Below are 22,263 nucleotides of genomic sequence, written 5' to 3' on the forward strand. Positions count from 1 at the left end.
CTATGACACCTCAGAGTCACAGATGATGCCAGACTCTGGCTGGTACCCCATTCCCTGTCCCTTGGTTCTGCCTCTGTGGGTACCTTTGGATCAAGCTCCTGCACTCTGCTGTGTGACCCCACAGCAAATGAGCACTTCTAATCTCTTTAGGAAATCCAGCGACCCAGGTAACCTTCATGCTTATTCCAGGTTTTATAGGCACGTCACCAAAACCCTGCCCATTCCAACTCATCCTTACAGTCATTCCCACGAGATGCCAACCAGCGACACCTATGGAGTCAGCAGCAGTGGAACAGCAACCTCTCTCACCTTCAGTAGGTGCCAAAGCACTGTGGGAAAGGGTTTTCCATCCCTTTCAGTCTTGATTCTGGGAGTGATTCCTCCTATGTATGCCTCCATTTTTATCCAACTCTTTCACAGATGCACTGTCCCTGAAGAGTCACTTGTACTGCTTTGGCTTTCATACATCACAATTACAAATACAAACATCAGCTGGAGCCATTTGGTTTTATTATGCATAGAAGAACTCATCCCCACATTTGCTACTCCCAGCTTAACACTACATTTTACAAGACTGCTAATGCTAAAATAATTTAGCATCACATCACTCCCTGTCTCCTTGCATGGTAGAATCACCCTAAGATGACATGGGAAACACAGAACGTCCTACAAGTCCTCCCTGCACTTACTGCAAGAGTGCTCACACCGTACACTGTTCCTTCAAACACAGGAACATCTGTGGTGCTCCATATTTTTCCATGGTAAAATATTTACAAGTTTGTAAACCCATTAAAACTTCCTAAAGAACCTGAAGCAGTCCTGTTTTCCTCACTCACACTAACAAAGATATTAGTCCTTATAAATTCATAAATGTCACAAAAAAGGCGAACCAGAATTCAGCACAGATGCTCTACAGATGCAATTGTATGTCCAGGTTTTACCACTCAGCCATGCTCATCACAGGGATACACTACTAACCCCAACAGCAAAGCCCAAACTACCCACCACTGCTTTCTTATTTTTCAGACAAAATAAGTGCCAGGTGGCAAAATGAAAAGATCTGAATGAAATGCTTTTACGAAATAGCTGTTTAATTCAGAACTCATTCATTTGTATTGAAGAAGCGTTTTGTAGAATGCATTCTGTTAAGTGACCTGAGAGCATATGTTGTATACGGAGAAACATCTAAACATTATGCTCCGTGTTGTATGTGTATCTGTAAACGCTTGCATTAGCTGTCTGAAAACAACGGGGTTTTCTTCTTTTCAGCATTTAAAATATTTTCCAAACACAAAGACTGATATTTTTATGCTAGCTCTGATTACCCTTTTGTTGTTACCAGGTCTTTTTTTTGTTGCTGTTGTTTTAAATAACTGCTTCAAACTTTGCGACCAACTTGCTTTTTAAAAGATAAACTCCGCGGAGAAGTTAGTCATCAAAACCAATTAACAGCAGAATTCAAACACAGAACATAAAGGTCTTTTAAGAACTTGGAGAAAAGCAAGCTCCCCGACCACGTTTATTGTACTGGCGGAGAATAAATAAACTAGAAGCTAAAATCTGAGCTGTGTGAAAGCAATGCCACAATCCTGCCGCCCAGCCCCGCATCCTGCTCCAGAGGGGCCAGCAGCACTTGTGCTTCTGCCGGGCACCCTTTGGGGGAGGACTCACTTAGGAATGAATGGGTGCCACTCCTTAATTGACCCAATAGGCGGCTGTTGAATGACACAACCCATTACACGTGAGATTAGGATGTTATCTAAGGTGGTGTGAGCTCTCCGGATAGCTATGGAAAAGCCTTGGCACAGGGCGCTCACAGGCAAGGTGGTAGGAGTGGAGGAGCAGAGGTCTGAGCAATTCTGGTCTACGCTGTGCATGTGTTTGTGTGACCCCCCCCCCCGTTTCTCTCTGCACAAAGCAGCATTGGAAAATTCCATAGCACTCCTATGGAAAACACAGCGTAAATAACTCATTTTGATACGAAGCCTTTTTAAGATGAGACCTTTGTGTTGAACATATTTTAGTGTTCCACTCCTCTTCTACTGTCCTGTATTAATCAAAGCTGTAACCCCTGTTGTCTTTGCACTACGAATCAGAATGTGCCCCTGGCAAAGAATGAGGGAAAAGTCAACAGGAATTAAGTTTCAGTGCAACTGTTTACTCAACTGTGGCCTGCAGTTATTGAAATTTTATCCGTGGTTTTGTGTGACTACTGCAGTAATGAATTCAGCATGGCTGTGATTTTCTCACTGATGGTATTCTCACTTCAAGTAAAAACCTGTAGGATGAAAATGACTGAAACAACTGAAGTCTATGCATTTAGCATCATCCATTTTTCTGACTTGTTTAATTATGGCAGCTTTCTGCCTTAGGTTGGCAAACAGGGTCCCTTGCTCCTCCACAAGCCTTGGGTTTGCTTTGTTTATGAGTGCAGGTTTTCCTTCCCCGCAACAACCTGCTAAAAAGATCACTGTACACTTAGGGGAGTCTTAACCAGCTGTCAATCGCTTATTTAAAAGGTTTTAAGAATGCTTATTGCATTACAGAAAGTGAGGGTTAGGTGTAAGCGTATCCACCATGGCTCTGCTGCAGCCTTTGTTCCCAAACACGTTCATGATACATGCCCAGCACTTTGGTGTAAAATTTCCTCGGAGGGTTTCAAAATTTTATCAGGGAGAAGAAAAAGACAAAACGTATTATGTGGGTAAATTACACTGGTGAAGGTGGTCACTTCAAAGAAAATGCACTAATTAAAATACAGAGGCAAAAGGCACAACTGGGTTCCGATTCTTCTGAATTGAGGAGCAGTGACACAGGATGTATTTATTTATTTACCCTGATGTTTTCTGCAGCAGATACCTCCCTCTGCAGCCTTTCTTACTACCAGAAAACATTCTGTTGATAGGGGTTGCTAGGTTATATTAAAATTTGTTGCAAAAACAAAACTTAATGTTAGTGTACGTTCCACTCAGCGACATCTTTTGGAAACCAGTTATTTGAATACAGCGGTTCACCCCATCACTGACACCAGACACAACACATTCAGGCAATGGAAGCCAGCTCTGATCTTTGGGTATTTCCAGGGAATTATTAAAAAGGAGCCCTGGAAGAAAAGTCCAACATTTCCCTTTACATTAACAATTGCAATCCTCTACGGACAAAAATGTACAGAATGTCATTAGCAAGTCCTGAAAGCATCCTCTGCCTGGCAAATACAAAGGGTTTGGGAGGGGGGATTAAATGCTTCATGCTTTTTCTGCAAGTAGTAAACTTGTAATATGTCTTACAGTACCTGCTGTTGCTGAAGATGTGCTAAATCTGCAGCCCCAATTTCAACTGAAGGTGTCTCGCCGTTTGATCTCACTTCCCGCAGGCTGCACTCTAGTAAATGGTTGCCACCGCTCGCTCCATTCTGAATGGCTGAACCGTTACTTTTTGTCTCAGTCCCAGATTCTTGCATCATGACTCAAAAACCTGAAATAATTTAAGGGAGCGGAGGGAGGGGGGAAAAAAAAAAGCAGCTGTTAAAACAGTTGCTGTATATAAGGAGACATGCCCTGGTTTAAATCCTGCCAAAACTGTAAACATTTGTCATTTCCCTTCATGCGATTTATCTTTCATTAATGGTTCATGCTACTAGTTTATGTTTATTTATCTGTTGGTACAGCTATAATTTTAGTAAGTTAGTTCTGTTCTAAATATAGTGGTATTTGCTCAACATCTTTTTTCCCTTAAGAGAAAAAGAAATGTTTTTGAACCAACACACAGAATCCATAATTAAATTTCTCTAGTTACATCTGGATGCTTTCCTTTGAAACTGATGAGTCGTGTGCAACATACGATGGACAATATCACGAACTTGATACACATCAGGTAGCGGCAGGTAGGTGAAGGACAGCATTCGCATTTCAGTTCCCATTCACACCACGATATTGCCAAGTTAGCACCTTCTATTACTCTGAAGCAATTCAGAGCTAGTCTGAGATGTGCTGGACACTATGAGGTAACTTTTTTTTTTTTTTTTTTGAATTTTGAAAAAAAATTTGAGGCAAACTGCTTCAACTGCTCACGGAATTAGTCTTTCTGTCAAATTTCTTGGCTGCAGATTTGGTCTGGCTTTGGATACACTATGGCATTACAGCAAAGATCCTCTGATGTTACTTGGCTAAATATCAGCTCAGTAGCCACAGCTACTCCCAGCCAGCCCTCTCACACTCTTGGTGGAGGTCTATTTCTGAGTGCTTCACAACAATGCATTCATCCACTGCACCAGTGGGCCCCAGGCTGCACAACAAGGATAAGGAACTCCCAGAGCTCCTGGGATTCATGTCTTTAGAAACTAATTGTCAGTATTTATGCACAAGACTCCCCCAACAAAGCACACAAGCTAGTTTTCAGCTGCAAACTGCTACCTTTGAGATCTTTTCATGAGTTGTTTTACAGGTATTTCAACCTGCAAAACCCCAAGTTCCAGGATTTATATGTTATTAACCTGCTCTGCTTCCACCAGCCCATCCTTCCCTCCCTGTGTGCTCCTTCTCTCACCCTTACCTGGCAGAAAGTGGGGCATGGAAAGCCAAGCTGCATGCTCCAAGCCCACTGCCTACTCCATGCTAACTCACCACGCGCACATGTGAGCCAAATGCCTATGTGCAGGTAGTTCACCTGCAAAGTAAGGTGCTTTGTATTTAAGGAAAAAGCTGTTCAAATTCAGTAACTATGTCGACTCAAAAGAGAGAAGAAAAATCCCTTCACTTACAACATATAAAGGAAAAGGCAAGAGAAAGCAGCGCATTTCAATGGGAAACAACAGGAAAAACCCTCTTCCTGGGAACTCTACACATGAATAATTCTGAGCCCCCGGTCACTGAAGATGTGGTACTAGCTGGAGACAGCAATTCCTGCTTCCAGCACCAGCTGCCCAGCATCTGCTGGCCCGAGGTGACATTCAGCATCACACTCCACATGTAGAGGTACACTCCAGCCCAATGCACCAGTACCAGACCTCTCACACATTTGGTAGCTTCAGACATTCATAATGATGATCCATATGGTTGATAATCAAGATGTCATAACTGAGAAGCAGCTGAGTAACAAGGGCTGTGCCACCACCCCGCTCCAGCACTAGCATTCTTTGCCGATTCCCATCCGAGCTGGGGAACCACTCATTAGCCAGACCCTGCCCCAGTCGTGACGGGATCTATTCACACTGACGGCTGCCCAAGCACAGGGATGGTGCTAGGACAGACTCAAATGTTCTGATTACATTTAAATAAATTTCAGCTGGTCTATGGAAACTTCTTTCAAACTGTTTTGTGCAATCTTCGAATTATGCAAGGGGACAAAAGGGCTTGGGGGCTCATTATAAAGCTTCTGTCAGCTCCCTTGTAAAAGCTCAGGAGATCTAAACAAACCTACAGCTCTCCCAATGCCACTAGCAAATGCTTGTGAGTTTTAACAAGATCCTGCTCTGACACAGGCTGAGCACGGTGTTTTTCATTTTTGGTACTATAAGAAAAGCCTACAAGCATGACAATGTCTAAAGAAGTGTTTATATCTAACAAGCAAGGCTGGATTACACACCGGGCAGTGACTGCGTGGCACAGGTTGTTTCGGAAGGGACAGGAGTGAGATTCTCCAGGCAGCTCCCAAGTTAGTCAAAGGTATACCATGTAATTTTTATACACTACTAAGGAGGACACGCCTTTTTAAACTAGAGATAAATCCAAAAGAAATAATGGATGTAATTGTGTTCTGCTTCCATCAAAATTTGGGGCCAAGCCTCAGCTGAAGAAAATGAAGCACTACATTAGTTTACCTCAGAAGAGGACCTGTACAAGGATGACCACCATGAAAGACTGGGTTAGCAGGTTAAACCCGGAAACTCATGTCTTCGTTGTGATGAATGATGGCAAATGATGGCTGGCCCATCACCACCACACAGACCACACCTGATTGAGGAAGGACATACTAAAGAACCGGTGGAAGGTGCTCCAGCAGACACTGCAGTGGAAAGAGATGCTAAAACCAATGTGCCACGAAAGTAAAGAAGTACATTTCATTCTCCAACACCTCTCATGCAACAAATTGACTGGAAGTGAGAACTTGGATAAACTACTAAGGAGGGTCAGAGAAAGCACCAACTAAAGCTCCGAGATGCCCCTAACAAAGGCAAGAAGAATGTGCACCACTAAGGAGGAGATCTGTCAGTGCCTGATCACAATTTGTTGGCTTGCCCTTCTGAGCAAAGTATCTCCAGGACACAGAAAATAATTCACAACCAAACTGGCCAAGAAATTATTTATTGTCTCTAGGATTGCAAAATGCTCCTGGAAAGAAACAATAGTAGAAATTGCTACTATTTTTCCAACCTATAGGACTGAGGAAAAGATGGATTATTTATAGTATTTGGTCACAAAAAGAACACAGTTCTTGAGAATCTTTTCCATTACAAACTTCATGCTCTATTTTACCTTTCAAAGTAAAGGTAAAATAATAGTAACTCGTAGTAAAGGTAACAATACCATAGTAAATAAAACCCAGTCAAGTACCTCTTGAGCTGTCCGAGCCCCTCCACTGGCTGTGCCAACCTACATGGCGTATTGGCAGCAGCCACCAAAGAAATGAAGCTGGAAATGGAGTTTGCAAAAGGAATGTAAAAAGAGTAAAAAAATCATTATGTTTGGACTTTCAAAAAAACTATTTTAAAAGCAGAAGTGAACATCTTTGAGCAAATTTTGCTTTAAAAACATCCATTCAGAGGCAGTCAAGTTCAATGTAACTCCAACTGGACAATACAAACCAAATCCACTTTGCTAAAACACCTCCAACAGAAAACAGGATTTTCAAGGCAGAAAAGATAAAAGTGTTTGTTTCTTCACTGTAGTCAAATCTGAGTTGACAAAAATAATCACAGTTTGGTTTGATCATTAAGTGTCATGTCATGAAAATCAACCTGTGAGAGCTTTCTGCAAGAATGATTATTATTTGTCTTTTTGAGTGCACCTAAATGAGCTGAGGTGATGGTACATCGAGGATGGCTGAGATAATTGTCTCTCCTCAGCACAGAGTAGCAGGCCTTACAGAAGCCCATTAGTGAAGTCTGTCATTCAAAATCGTGACAGAAAAAAGCAAAGCGAGGTTGGCTTTATGCAACGTGATTAGGTTCTGTGGGAACGGAACTGAAGCTTCAGGTCTAGTATCACAATCTGTGATTCTGGTCTGAATACAACCCCAAATAACCAAGAGTGCTGAAGAAGTTGTTATGTATAATGATTTGTTATAAGAAATACAGTACCCCACAAGTGCTTCTATGACATGCAAGGGATCATGTTCTGACTTAAGAAATTTAATGGCAAAAAAGCACATCCATTGCTGCTCTGTAGAACAAAGCAGAATCACTCTGCTATCAATTCTGCAAAGGGAAATGGTTTTTTTAAAGCTTAGAATAGGTGGGCTCTTACCACTGTAAGTATCTTTTTAACAAAAAAATCTGTGATATTTCATGTTAGGGGGGATACAGAATGACTTAAGATTATTAGAGGTGACACAAAATATTTTTCCCATGAAGGGACCAAAGCTGCCATATGAGCAACTTCTAAATTTTTCTCTTGAAATCAAGGAGTACATAATAAAAGAACTATTCTTTTATGACTTAATGTCAGCTTGGTTTAAAAATCTCACATTGGTGATCCATTTCTCAAGATTCCCATCTTAACCTGCTCAAAACCTATTCCAGCTTTGATGCATAGTCAAATATAAAGCCAAAGCCGTACAGTTTGATCCATCTCCTTGGTGTATATGTTATGTTCAAAGTAATGGAGTAAAAGTTCAGTGGAGTGGAATCAAAGCAAGGCACTCTGTCAACAGGAGGACAACAGCTCATCACCTTCCAGATGACTTGGACAGAATCAGGGGACAGCTAATTTCTTCAGGTCATGGTCAAAATTGGTCAGGACAAATGTGAACTTTGGCTGAATCAAAATGATCTGAGGACTCCAGTGTCAGTGTTTTTAACTAGAAAGATAGAACCTGAAGGAATCCTGATTTTTAAAATGTTCTCTGCTAATCCATTAAAAACAAAAGAAGTCCGTATCATCACCAAGCCAAGATGCTGCAGAACACGTCCCTCGGCTCCACTGGACTATTTAGATGAGCAAGGTTAAGCATGGAGATTAGTAGGCAGGAGGTGGGTGCCGAAGTGTGCAATTTCTGCAATTCCTTTACTAGTACAGTTTCTAAAGACTAAGCAGCATTGTTTAATGTCAGCATGAGAGAGGATTTACTGGCTGAAGCACCCGTCAGAATAAGGACCCACTAAAAGTCTGAAAGAATAAGGGACTAATACTCAGATGTATTTAGATGCCTCACCATTCACAAAGGCATCTGGCAAGACATTTTTAAGACTCCTGAATAAGCACCAATCTACATCTTTAAGCATCTCATCACCTTTAGAAAACTATCCCCAGGGTCTTCTGGGCCTTAAAATGTCTGTTTTAACACGCTTCCAGACTCAATCTGGACTACAGATTCAGAATGCAGCCTGCATGTTTCAAAGGTACTTCCAAGGCTGACGATTTTATTTTGGCTATTAGTACTTGGAGGTGTTTACAAATATATACGCACATAAAGATCATTCAACATTTCTCTCCCCTGGGATCAGTGCTAGAACTAGAATGTCATAAAACAAACCTTCTTTGTGAAATCTGTGAAAGATTTTAAGCTAACAAAAAGTTCAGTCTTTATTCCAGGGCACTTAATTAAGGTTGACCAAGTCAGGCAGAAGTAAATTAACTTGGCTGATCAATTATTTATATGAAGTAGAATAAATGCCCTTAAAGAACCTGGCCCAGCCATGAAAGGACATGTAAATTAAACACAACACAGACTTATATAATATACTACTACTTCTATAGGTACAAGAGTTAATGATAAAATCAGTTTTAAGTGATCAATCACAAGAACCAGTCTTAAATTCTCTAGCAGGCATAGTATCCACATGTGCACAGTTTGTAAGTAAACATTTCACCTATTTATTGCAAGCAGTTCCCCAAAGCAAGCTCAGAACTAACTTTAGAGCACTTCTCTGTGTAACTATATATATATAAAAAAAATCCCCAAACAAATAATGTTTGGAAGCATTTCATGACAGCACAACACTGCAAAGAGGATTTTACCTCTTGAAAACTGAATGTACTCCAGAGCCAGGCAATACACAAACCACAAGCAAAGCTGCTTCTTACCCTCGGCACAGGTACAAAAGCAGCCTGGTGCTCCTAGCGCTCCCGTTATCAGCACCAAGGACCACGATGACTCTCCCAGACCACTGCCTGACTCACACGTAGTGTCTTTTAGTCCCGGTATCTCTGGAGCAAGTGCCCTGCCAGGGAAAGCTCCTCAGGCTCCGCATCCCACCACCACCACTTCTGAATCTTTCCAGGAACATGTTTTGATGGTCCCCAGATGCTGCTGAAACACGCATCTCCTCCAGCTGACCCCCTGTCCCTAGGTCGGTGAGGCGGCCAGCAGCAACATCCCGCCATCCATGAGTTCAGTACAAGAAAACAGGATTCACTAGTGGAAATTAAAAGCCTTGAGTAAGGTAAGGCTTTGATCTACCGTGAGGGAAGGCGTGCAGATGTTCAGCTGCTCATTTACTAAATTACACCATGTCACAATTAACTGTGAATCAGCCAGCTTCACATGAGCAGCTCGAAGGCTGCCACCACACTAAGTACAGAAATAACGCCGGGGAGGGGAATCCAAACTAGCCAGGTGGACCAGATGACTTTTCTCTGTCTGTGTTTGTGGTTAGCACAACTATTAGAAAGAGCCATCTCAACATATGGCATGATTTAACTAAATCAGATCATGATGAACTCACCAGCCTTTCTCAACTTACAAACCCCTCCGCTCTCGTCATTGCAGATGGGTGAACACCCGTCATGCTTTCAGAGTTTTCAGTAGCCGTCATTTATCCTGCTGACAGCGTGTATTTTAGGTATAATTATGTACTAACTAACTATAGATCAACTGTCAGTACATTAGGGTACTTTTTGGATAAAACTTCCTGCTTAGCCCTTTGAAGGCCATTCGCCTACACACTACTGGTGGTTGCTGAATAGTGCAGGAGTACAAGAAAGGAGAAGGGGTTTCAAAGCGCAATTAAGTATCATCTTTAAGGATCAGCCAAAATAGTAAGGAATGCTCCACTGTCCTGAAAGGCGATGCTGAGTCACGTCCGACAGCGGCGTTTGGAGGAGGAGAGGCAAACCTGGAGCAAGGCAACGGAGGAACACGCACTGGATGTGCAGAAAGAGGAAACAAAGAGACAGCGACGAGGTGAAATCCTTTGATATTTCCTCAGCTTAAAGAGGTAATTCAGTGCATTAAAATGGATCCTTGAAATTTCAAAGGATGAAACTCGCACAACAAAGATTGTCGAGAGTGCTATTTTCTAGGATTAGAACAAAAATGTATTGGGATTTGCTATATGATCTTACATCACTGAGCAAGACTGTGTACTTGCTGTTATGCAAGCACCATCTTCCAATAGTGAATTTTCATAATTATAACAGAAAGGCGTAAATTTTCTAATGCATGGCAGTTCAAAAAGTAATCAAGAGAATGAGCCTGAGGGCTATTTTAATGTATGCAAAGCTAGTGACCCACAGTAAATGGGAGGTAGGCTTCAATGAATGCAAAGTAATGCACACATACTAAAGACCTGGTCTGATGAAGGACGGCTAAAATTAACACCCAATTAATTTCCGAATTGACAAACAAATGAAACCCATAAATCTACTTTCTCATTAATTTTCTTGTGGTATAATTTAAAGCAGTAATATGAGGGCAAAAACTGAGCATTATCCATCATAAATATCAAAAAAGATAGCACTGTAACACCATAAATTATGCATATTACCTGTTGTTAAAAATGATTAATGTATTATCAACTTTATCGTGCACTGTGTATGTCTAGACGTATCTAAAATCTGAAATTTCATTTAGTGCTTAGGAAATAAAGGGTCCAGAGGAATGGGATTATCTGCAGCTCATCCTTGCCTCTGCTTCCTGACACAGGCACAGCCCTGGTGCTCTCATCTCGGCTGGACTCGTCCCAAGCCTGGGTTCAGTGGAGGTGGAGCCCATTGCAGGGGGTTGTTTCCCTCTCTCCCCAGAGAGAGGAACAAATCACGCTGCTCTTGGAGCATCCCCACAAGCCAGTCTGCAGCCCTGGTACCTGGCTTACACACGGCTGCTCCCCTTCCCTGCCCTCCCAGCCCTGGGGAAGAGCTATCTTTGTGAAGCAGAGCTATGTTGAGGGGAGGGACATAAAAGAGGAAGAAAGAGGAGGAAAACATGAAGCTGTAAATAAAGTCAGTGAATGACAGGCCAGGGCTTTCCAAAAGTGCTTGAGGACATCGCCTTGGCCAACAGGAGAAGGACACGTGGTGCTCTACCTCCTCCCTGTGAGTCATGCCACTGACAGGCTGAACTTCCACCAACCTGAATGTCTTCTAGGGTTTATGTCTACTTGCCGTCAAGTCTCCTGAATAGCAGTTTCACCTACTCCAGTCTAGATGCAGGATACCACAACTTTTAATTTATTTAACTGGACACAACACAATCTCTTTCACTGTTTGCCTGCATGGCTTACACTGTCGGGGTTTTCTTTCCAGCAGCAGCGTGCATCATAAGGCCACAGGAACCTGAAATCATTTGGAGGCAGCTCAGTGAAAGGCTGACTGATGCTCTGCAGGAGCTGAAACTTAAGACAGCTGTGGTGAGAAAGGAAGGAGAGTCAGGAGCCTAATCCCTTTTGTGCCACACTGACTTATTGTGAAATCATGGTCAAACAACTTAACTTCTTAGAGAACCAGTCATTGCAGTTACCCCTAAGGAAATCCCTTCTGCTGAGGGTGTTGCCAACCACAAACAGTAAGAACAGAGAACAAGCAAATCCATAACCGAAACAGACATTAAAAGGTTGCCGTATGCTCAGTTCAAGAGAGCGAGAGCTGGTCCCTATGGAAAGTTAGTGCACTAAAACATACCAAGTTGTGCAGATAACAAGTGTCACTCGTTTCCTTAGGTAAGACCCGAAGTGTCAGGCAGCAATGATGGACAACTGGCTTTTCCCAAATGAGGTTTTTGCATCCTCCCTTCATTTTACACATGTGCACAGAAATTACTCCCAGTCTCCCCTTGCATAAACAAGCCCCCTTTGCAAAGCCAGTTCCATTTCAGTTTATGCCCCTCAGCTTGCCAGCTATTAAACCCCACACATTGAGCATGAAGTCCATGCTATAGCTGCAAAAGAGCTCTAGAGCCAGGCCACTTCCAAGCGACTGGCAAATATGATGCAATCATTTACATACCATCAGCAGCAGAGTGAGGTTCCTTCCTCTCTCTTGGGGAGAACTGTCTTTCAGCCATGAGCTTGACAGAAGTCATCTTTACCAGGATCATTGTATATTTGGAAGGAAAAGAATGGCAAGCGGCAAAAAAAAAACCCAACCAAACCAAACAAGAAACCTTAGTTCGCTCTACCACACAACACTGCGACTGCTACCATGTGGACACAAACACCATCCACACTAGAGGAACAACCTCTCCAGAAGGAAGGACACTCAAGTGCAGAGCTGCCTCGGTGCCGACCTCGCAGCTGTTGTCTCTCGGGACGTACCCACCTGCTCATCCCAGCCCAGGCACAGCAGCAGCTTCGCGTAGAACAGGAACCGAAACTGCAGAGCTATTCTCACAGCCCAGGACTCATTTGTTTGTATGCACACTGCTCTGAGCTTGCAACATAAACTCTTGAAGTCTGCCTCTCAGGAAAAGAGGCAACTATTCAACCAAATAAAAGGCCAAAGCTGCATTTAGTAAATATTACATTTAGTAAATATGGTTAGTTTATGCTAGACAGCAGCAGCATTGCGACAATAAGATGATATCAAGCCTCACAAGACCAAGTGCTGGCTGTAGATGAATTAGACTCCTACCCTCCATGCACATCTCCATTAAAGCATTTCTAAACTCTCTACCAGCCTCCAGAAGTCGAAAACCACCTCAAAGCCAGGTGCAACTCTAATAGTTCTGCACAATGCAATTTTCACTTCACTATTTTCACTTACTTTAAGGCAGAGAGGGTTTGATTCATCACAGCAACACAAGTCAACTAATGACCCACTTGTCCACTTACACACTTCAGGTACCTTCCGTGCCCCCCCCCGCCCCAACACCCAAACCAAACAATCCATTTGACCACTGGTGCAAGCTAGAGAATACAATACATCACATTTTTATGCATATTCTGTTGCTTGCTTTTCCAAGGGCTGAAAAGGACAAATAGTTAATTTTACCCTCCAAAAGCTTTTCATAAATGCATATTCAAGATATTTTAACAGATTAGTTCACATATAAAGAAACAGACACCACCTTCATACAAAAAGAGTTAATATTTCTCAAGGTCACTCTAAGAGGGTTTACTCCCTTTGTGCTTGAAGCTCTAACAATTTACTGTTAGTGCTAACAGGTCCTGCCTGGCATTTGAAATCTAAGCCCCATTCAGAAACAACAACAAACAATAATTTTGAGAAACAAGGACGGTGTGAGTTTTTCTTGCTCATTTTCAAAACAACCCAAAAGCAAGAACTACCAGGATGGTGCTGTCTCATTAGGACTCCCAGAAACCAAACAGCCAGCATACAGAAATTAGCAGATGCAAACACAGTTTTCCAGTTATAAAAAGCAGAAAAGCAGCTCTGTCACCTCACTCACAGGAGGAGGAGCGACAGAGCACGTTTTTACATTTGGTATTTTCTCTCCATTCAAATGGCTGTGCTTCTAAAATAGATTTTCATCAGATCTCCTCAGAAATAAAAGCGAGAGCTTTGCCTTTTCCAACTCCATCAAGGGCACATACATCAATTAAAATCCAACGTGGGAAAAGAGAGAAACCAAACAGCCCCCGACCAAACGCTGACACACAACGCAAGGCTGTTCTTTTAGGGTGATTACCTGGTTCATAGCCCTATATCTTTGTCCTAGACCTTCTAACTCCTTGTTCGCTCCATGCAGGATTTTCTAGCCATCAGCCGTCTACTGCTGTGCTAGTCGTCTTGCAGGAGTGCTCTCTCCCTTCTGAAAAAAGCAAACAACTGGATAGATATCATTACACTAAGGAAATCTCTTGGAGAAACCAAACAACTTGCTAATCTTTCTAGCCCCTTCACCCAAGTTAAAGATAAGCAAAGCAAACCAAAGTGAGTTTCAGCCACATTCCAGGGACAAGCTCCCCTTTTTCTCCTTTATCAAAATCCCAGCATTTAAAGGTTTTTCTTCCAGACCTTGCAGGATAAACTGCTGCTCACACCCGCAAACAAAGCAATATTTGTTTAATAACTGATTGCTGCCATGGGTACAGTAAACAAGGGGCCCAGCATTTGTGTTTATGAACAAACACATCATCTTGCAAGAGCAATTTAACATTAACCAGGTGGAATAATCAACAGATTTCATAGGTGACACTCGGGGCAGGACTAATGTAAACAGAGCAGGGAGGAGAAAGGGGCCACTCTTAGGGAATCAAGGTTGAGGCAAATGCATTACAGAGTAAACAGCTGGGAAGAACTCAAGACAAACAAATAGTCATTCTTCTGACATTTCGAGAAGCAGAAAGGTTGTACGTTACATGCATCAGCTGCTGACCACCATGAAATCAAACCAGTTGGGGACCAGGCCTTCTTGTTTACACAGTGCCATGTTTGCTTATAAACAACAATTTGCTGTTACCAACCTCGCATTACTCATTGCATAAACGAGCAGATCAAGTGAAATCCTGTTAACTCTTCTGTGGATTGAGGGGTTTTTTCCTCCCCTTCAACAACAACAAACAGAAAGCCTCTGCAGTCTTGCTGTGCAACCTCAAGACAACAGGCAGCAGGGGAAAACACATAGCTGTGCATCTGTTCTGATAAAGGGTAAAGAAAGGAGTTGAAAACACTTGAAAGTGTTTTACAAAACAAGATTTACCGGCCAAACCACTGATGTAAAAGATCTGTCTGCATTTTTAAAGGGCTCCAGCAACTGCAAGAGGTGGGATGCAAAATTTTCATCTCGTAGAACAAACAAGTAAAATGGTGGTTTCCTACATGCCCAGCAGGACCATGTACATGTCTCATTCTAGACACACACATCAATGCCCATACCAGCTCGATGCCCAAAGCTGAAGCTGCAAGGTGTGGTTCAGCCCTCTTCCCCTTTGTAGCTCCCATCCTCAATCCTCTTGCTTCTGCCTCCCATTGTCATTCTCCAGTCTCTGCAGATCCCCCCAGCATATGTTTGTTAACTCAAGGGAAGCAGCAGCTCCTCTGATGTTGTCTTCTCACAACTGAAACCTCTGGTTCCCAACTGCCCCCACCCGATGTCCATCTCTTGGCCTCAAGGCACTGAGACATTAGTCCTCGAGGTGCTCAAAATGCCAAGGTCCCCTGGGTTTGCCACCTTCCAGAAAACCTTTTCTTTCCCATCTCTCATCCCTGCACCTCTCAAGAAGCTGCCCATTGCAGGGCTCCCCCAGGGAGGTTTCTGTGACTTCTCTACCCTGAACATGGATTTCGGGAAAGATCTAAAGTAAAGGGAGAGCAGATGGATGGTCCTATTGGTAGGGGTTAATCCGGGGCTCCAGGTTACATTCCTGCCCTGACACAATCCTTGTGTGTGACCTCCAGAAGTTTCTTCATCTCTCTCCTATGTAAAATAAGCCCTTTAAGACATTGTACTACTTGGATGGGGGTAGAGGCTGCAGTTGTGGTCTATACCAGGGGTCCTTCTTCCTTCCTAGCTGCACCATGGCCCTAACCTGCTTCACCGCTACCTTCTGACAAGCACCAGCACCACCACCACACACTGAGTAAAATCATGCCAGTTTTTGAATACATGACACATCCAAGGTCACAGCTGGCCTTGGCACTGCTCTCCCCTCCCTTGCTATTTCATGTGCAAACAGCACAATGGCCAGAAGCCTCCCCCCTCATCATTTTGTCCACCAGTTTTACAATATTTGGTACTTCTTTTTTCCACAGCACAACCCTGGGCATCCAGGGCTGGCCCAGAACCTCTGTTTCCTTCCTCAGAAAATATTTAGCCTTTTGTTGTAGTTAAAAAAAAAAAAATAATAAAAAGCTTCAAACCCATGAAATCAGTGCAACCTCTGAGTAAGACAGGTATTTAAATAAACCCCAAATGCAGCATTGTTCAGGCAACCGCCTATTTCTTAATACATTGGCAGCATAATAGCGGGCAGGATGAAAGGTGCGACTCGAGGATGGGGTTGGCAGCCGCACACCAGGAAAACAGAAGTGCTGCCCCATTTCCTGTGCTTCAGCAGAGTATTTCTGATGTCTGGGCCTGCCGGGGAGTTAACTCTGAATTAATGATTACACACAATACCCTCCTTTCTCCCCTCCCTGCAGGACAGCGAGGGCCAGCCTCCCCGAATGACTGTGGGCAGGCAGGCACAGGTCACGGGGGATTTGGATATTTCACAGCAGCTTCAAAAATGTAGACACCGCAACCTGAAGGCTTCTGAAAACATCAAGCCCCACATAAAAGTCCTGATATTTCCTTACTTGAGACAACTGCTCTCACCTCAGCCGCCGCTGCCTGTTCTACGCTCCTTTTCCAGCACGTAAAATCACAGTTTATTCAGTACAAAGTAACTACGGTATGATAAAAACTATAAGCATATCATTCAAATGCTTTATTGGTCAAATAGATGGATGCTTTTATTAGTCCAACCTTTTTTGTAATGGAGTGCCACTGATGACCCAGTGTTAGCCTCATTCCCTGCTATTAATCACACTTCTAAGAGCTCATTTTGCTTTAAAATCTTAAGAAATTGCTATAATTTAAAGACATGGTGTCTACATAATGGGAAATGCTTCACAGATTGTATCATTCCATATAACACAGAATTTTTATGGCAATGCTGACCACAATACCAAGGTATTACAAAACTTGAATAAAATATTTGATGGAGAAAATCTAAATGTAAACTTACTTTTGCATTTGTGGTTTGCCACATCCATAGCGTTTTAATCATAGCCTTTTGGGAGTTGCAGTTCTCAACTGCATGTGGCTTACATAGATCAACACCACAAAAATAGTCCCTGAACAAACATAAACAGAGCACAACAAAATTAGATTAAAATTAAATAAAAGGATGGACCATGAAAGAGAGACTGCTCGAGCTCTATTTTAACTATTTTAACACAAGAGATTTATCCTTTCATCAACTATGTTATCTCTTTCTTTTCTGCACAGGGAAAAAGATGTTTCTGCACAGATGATGTTTACTGTGAAAAACTTCTATGACAAAGTGGAAGCATCTTACAAATTTACCTACACCGAGAATTAAATTAATATAATGATGGTCTTAACCCATATTATTAAAATGTACTTTGCAAAATGTTGTGACAATGTTGACTGCTGCAGGGAGGAAAACACATTTAAGACAATTTCAGCCAAATGCAAAAGCAGAAGCCTTCCATTTTCAAATGTAAAGTAAAAAGCATCTTTAAACACCTTCTTATGAAAGAAAATGCAGTGCAATTACGTTATATGGCACACAGAAAAGCGTGTTCTTTTCCTCAGTTCTCTAACAAGATATTAGTGCCTCCTGGCCTTAGGAATACTGTGTATAAATCACACCATATTCAGAGTGTCTGAATTAATTATAATAGGAGCTGGAGAGAAATGTTAACTTCCCAGGTTGTTGCTAAGGATTAGCCCTTGTTTACAATTCTGTATTTATAGAACAAGAAAAATTTGTCAAATGAAGGGCAAAGAGGAAAGCAAGAACACAAATTTAGCTTTGATTTCAAAACAAATCAGATCTTGCAACCATTCCCTGAAAAGAAAACCACAGTTTTTAATGTGAAGATGCAAATGAGTCTCAGAATATAAAAATGTTTTATAATTCTGTGCATTCAACACTACTAGATGTTATTTAAAGAATTTATGTTAACATTTCTCATCCTCACACAGCAAGTCCAAGATGCTGCAAACAGCATTTAAAATGGATCTTGTTTCTATGGGGCACTGGGTAGCTGAGGAGCCTCAAGCAGAAGGAATAGAGCAACAGGCTTAATGCTGGCTTGGTGGAAGGCTGCACCTCCATCCAGAGGGCAAGTTATGAATCTCAAAACCACTGGAAAAGGCATGTTGGCTTCCCCAGATGCAGTGAGCCTGTGATGTGAACAAGACATCTTTTAATAAAGGCACTTGGGAGCCCAAGAGGTCCACCATGCAAAATATGGTATTTCTGGAGAGCAGTGCAAGGATGCTCAAGGCTTAAAGTTGATGGGAAGGGTTGCAGTGAGGATAGTGCCAAAGCTTTGCAGGGATTTGCAGGTCTCAAGCACCTTGGCAGAACTGGCTGGGGAAGTTTATACTGCTCACTATTGTAAGGACAAAGAAAGCACTTCGGCCTCCAGCACTTTCATTTCTTTTCGCAAACAAATGCACACCCACTACAACCAAGCTGCAAACCCATTTTCATTCGGACTCCTTGTTTTCACACACTTCAAGCCTTCTAAGACCTGCAGTCCCTCTCATGCTCCCATCAGTGTGTGACTGTGTGTGGAAAACTAGGCAAGGGCTCTTTAGTGGTTTCAGTTTATGAAGAAGCAAATGGAAAAAAATGGGGTGGTTTTTTCCCATTAAAAAAACCAAAAGTAACCACCAAGTTCTGAGCAGGGTGACTTGCAAAAATGCTGAGTACCCACAACTGAGAGCATTCAACCCCCTCAAGAATCAGGCCCCTAACACAATAAGAAAAATGCACTTAGCTAAGCTTTTGTGGAAACAGATCCAGTCTCCTCGCCTTGCCCTGTCCAAGGGCTACAGCTATCACATTACAGCCAGGACAGCACGATGCAGAAGAGAAACCCATGTGTCTATGAACAGTGGTGCGTAAGTTAACGCACACACACTACTGAAAGTACCCAACATACCGGTTCCGCATCAGCCAGAACAGAGTAAGTGCGACAGAAGAGGTGCTTTCCTCCCCAGTTTTATCTTGATGTTTTCTTTCCCAGGAACAGCTCCAGCCTGGGTCCAGAGCAAGGATCCCACCACATTTCTGTGCAGGAAATGCGTACGTACTGCACATGTTCCTCAACAGCCACATGCTCGGCAGTGACACACATGGATCCCAAGCACCCAAAAATACAGTTGGTCCTCACCACACTGGCCCAATAGAGGGGAAAAAAAAAAGTGTGAATTTTTTCCACCTCAAAATTTCATCCTGTGCCTGAGAAAACTCCCTAAAAAAGCTCTGTCAAAACCGGTTTGTTTCTACTCACCAAAAAAAGCACATATGCCTATACTTTTGAGTCAGGATGCAGGAAGCCAAGCTCTTAATCCCTCTTCTGCATTCACCCATGGCTGAAGAACAATGCCATGCCAGCAGAGGTGGCTGGGAGAGGGAGAGGCAACAGCAGAGAGGAATGACTGGACACTGAACAAGCCTCTCCAGCTTGCCTCGGCCAACAACAGCACTCTGTGGCTGCCCATACCTTTTCCATGCATGATGCCAGCGCAACAGAGAGCCTCACAGTAAACAGCACCATGGCCCCACAACCTGTCCACAACAAGCTGGACTGGAAGGGTCGATCACTGCCAAGCCTGGCAGAGGTTGCTCTTGTGCTCTGAGAAATGGCCTTTCTGGTGCTGAGTCCCCAGCAGCACATGAGGCCATCTACATACAGTGATGTGTGTTTAATATTCCAAAGCTGCACTGAGGACAGTGTTTGAACATCTCCAGCCACATGCAGGTGCATGGTCACACAGATGTGCTGGCTCCTGAACACTGGAGAGCTAAGACATGTGGCTTCCTGCTCCAAGAGCTTGGGAAAGACAAGAATACGCTGTATTTACAGTCAAGACAAGACTATTCCATGTCAAGATGTGCCCTAAGAGGGCAATCTACACCCTAAACTGGATGGTACGATACCAGAGTCACTGACTGTATGATCAGTTCCTTTGGCTTAAAACTGCCTGCACAAGACAAAGGAGAACAAGGAGAGTAACAAAACATGCAGTGTATTTTCTTCTACACGGCAGCCACATATTTCAACTGCCTCAACTGAATTCTTAGAGTAAACAGAGCTTTAAAAGAAAATAGCTAGAATAAAGAGCTTCTGGAAAGTTCCTACTGATTATGCATGCAAGAATTCTGCTACTGCTTCCTCCCATCATCTGAAAAACAAACCAAACACCCAACTTCCACAACTATCTACAGAAGTGCTGTTTTTCTGAAGCATGTTACAATACTATCTGAGGTCCGCAAGTTGTAGTGAATGCATCTTGTTTTGTAAAATACACAGAGGAGCTCAATTAAATGAACAACTGTAAAGGAAATAGAGCTGATAAAGGAATTAATGCTCCGCGTGCCAGATCATAACATAACATCTAGGATAACAAAACCATGTCAAACATGCAACTGCTGAAGACTTAAAAAAACGAAATAAAGAAGTTAAACCCTAAAATATTTTAAGCATGTAAAATGAAAATGTGCAGGAGGTATTTCATATAATTCAGAGAGAGGGGAGTGTGGGTAGCAGCAAAGGGGTCTCCAGTAGCTGTTTGTTCAGCCTGGAGAAGGCTCTGGGTGAAACCTTGTAAGTCTTCCAATACCTAAAGGGGACAACAAGAAATCTGGAGGGGGACTTTTTACAAAGACATGTAGTGACACAACAAGGAGGAATAGCTTTAAACTGACAGAGGGGAGATTTAGATTAGATGTAAGGAAGAAATTCTTCACTACGAGGGTGGTGAGGCCCTTGCACAGTTTGCCTGGAGAAGCTGTGGCTGCCCCATCCCTGGCAGCGTCCAAGGCCAGGCTGGACGGGGCTTGGAACAACCTGGTCTAATGGAAGGTGTCCCTGCCCGTGGAATGGGATTGGAACCAGATGATCTTTAAGATCCCTTCAACTCAACCCACTCTCTGATTCTATGACAAGATCTACTAAACACACAGAAAGACAGAACATTTTATAAACGACCACCTGCTCCACCGACAATCAGCTCCTTTCTCACTGCCCAACCTATTTCCGAAGACCAAGCTAACCTCATTCCCCATCCATCACAACACAGCCAAAATGATTTCACCAGTCTGAGTTTGCATCTCTTCCCTTTTTTTCCCCTTTCCTTGCCGTGTGCCTGTGCCTCTCGGGCTGCCCACACGCTGGAAGGAAGCCGCCAGCCCCGGAGCCTGCTCAGGCTGTCTGCACACAGACACCGGTGGGAGCACAGATTAGGGAGACGTTTAGGGTTCTGCAAAACCTCGCACATCGGCTTTTCTCCTTTCGCAGTTGGCGTGTGAACTTGTAACTCGGAAATTGCAAGTTCCCACCAATTTTTTTGGCAACTCGAACGTAATTTTTAGGAAAACATAGTATGCGGCTTTTGGCACACAGAGCTACGTGCTAAGGCTTTTCAGACAAAATATGCAAAGGTGATGGTCTCACAAGCCTTTAAGGGCTTGCTGGATGAAACACGGCTTTGGAAGACGAGAGTACAGAATTCTGACTCCAACAAGCAGTAATAAAAGTCTGTGTTCAAGCAGCTCCACAGACACTTACAAAATGGGCATAATATCTGCATATGGAACAGCTACGGCAATGCAATGTACGCACGGTTATACACGATGCGGCAAACTGGGCATCTAGAGATAGCTAAAACAGTCCTCATATAGTTTTGACTTAAAAGGCAAGACTATAGGCACTTCTTGGCAGCCTCAAAGATCACTATACTCAGGGGAGAGGAGGGAGGAAAATACTTCAAATTACAGAGATGCTAATCTCCCACTTTTGATGCATCCAGTTTATTAGTCAAGTTGCTTCAACAAAACATCTGGCCTGAGCCACGGGCCTTGCGAGCAGCTTGAGAAGCCTTTTGCTGGGATGCAGCCCCATCATGTCAATGCAACAAACACCCCTCCTTCCCCCCTCCTATGGTCACTGACTGAGTTGCATGCACCTTTTTTTATCACCTTGTCACTGGCCAAGGCTACTGGCATCCCTTCCTCCTCTTAGAGACACATGTTTAGCACAGCATTTCTTTCTTCCTTTATGTAAGACCTTTGGTAGAGGTATGAAGCTAGAGGAGCTTTTCCAGGATCATCACTTCCAGGACTGCCAACCTGCATGGAGTTTCTAAGGGTGATCCTGCCATGATTATCACCACAGAGGGATA

General features: G+C 43.0%; 1 protein-coding gene across 1 annotated transcript in view; it reads right to left on the minus strand.

Moving 5' to 3' along the window:
• FOXP1 (forkhead box P1) overlaps positions 1–22,263 on the minus strand; it is a 342,476-nt gene that overhangs the window by 163,209 nt on the left and 157,004 nt on the right. The window contains exon 3 of the mRNA XM_080625719.1: positions 3,293–3,474. Within this exon, the coding sequence (XP_080481845.1) occupies positions 3,293–3,463 (171 nt within the window). The 5' untranslated portion in view covers positions 3,464–3,474. The remainder of the gene's footprint in view (positions 1–3,292; positions 3,475–22,263) is intronic.

The sequence above is a fragment of the Psittacula echo genome (assembly GCF_963264785.1).
Source record: "Psittacula echo genome assembly, chromosome: 9".
Taxonomy (NCBI): Eukaryota; Metazoa; Chordata; class Aves; order Psittaciformes; family Psittacidae; genus Psittacula; species Psittacula echo.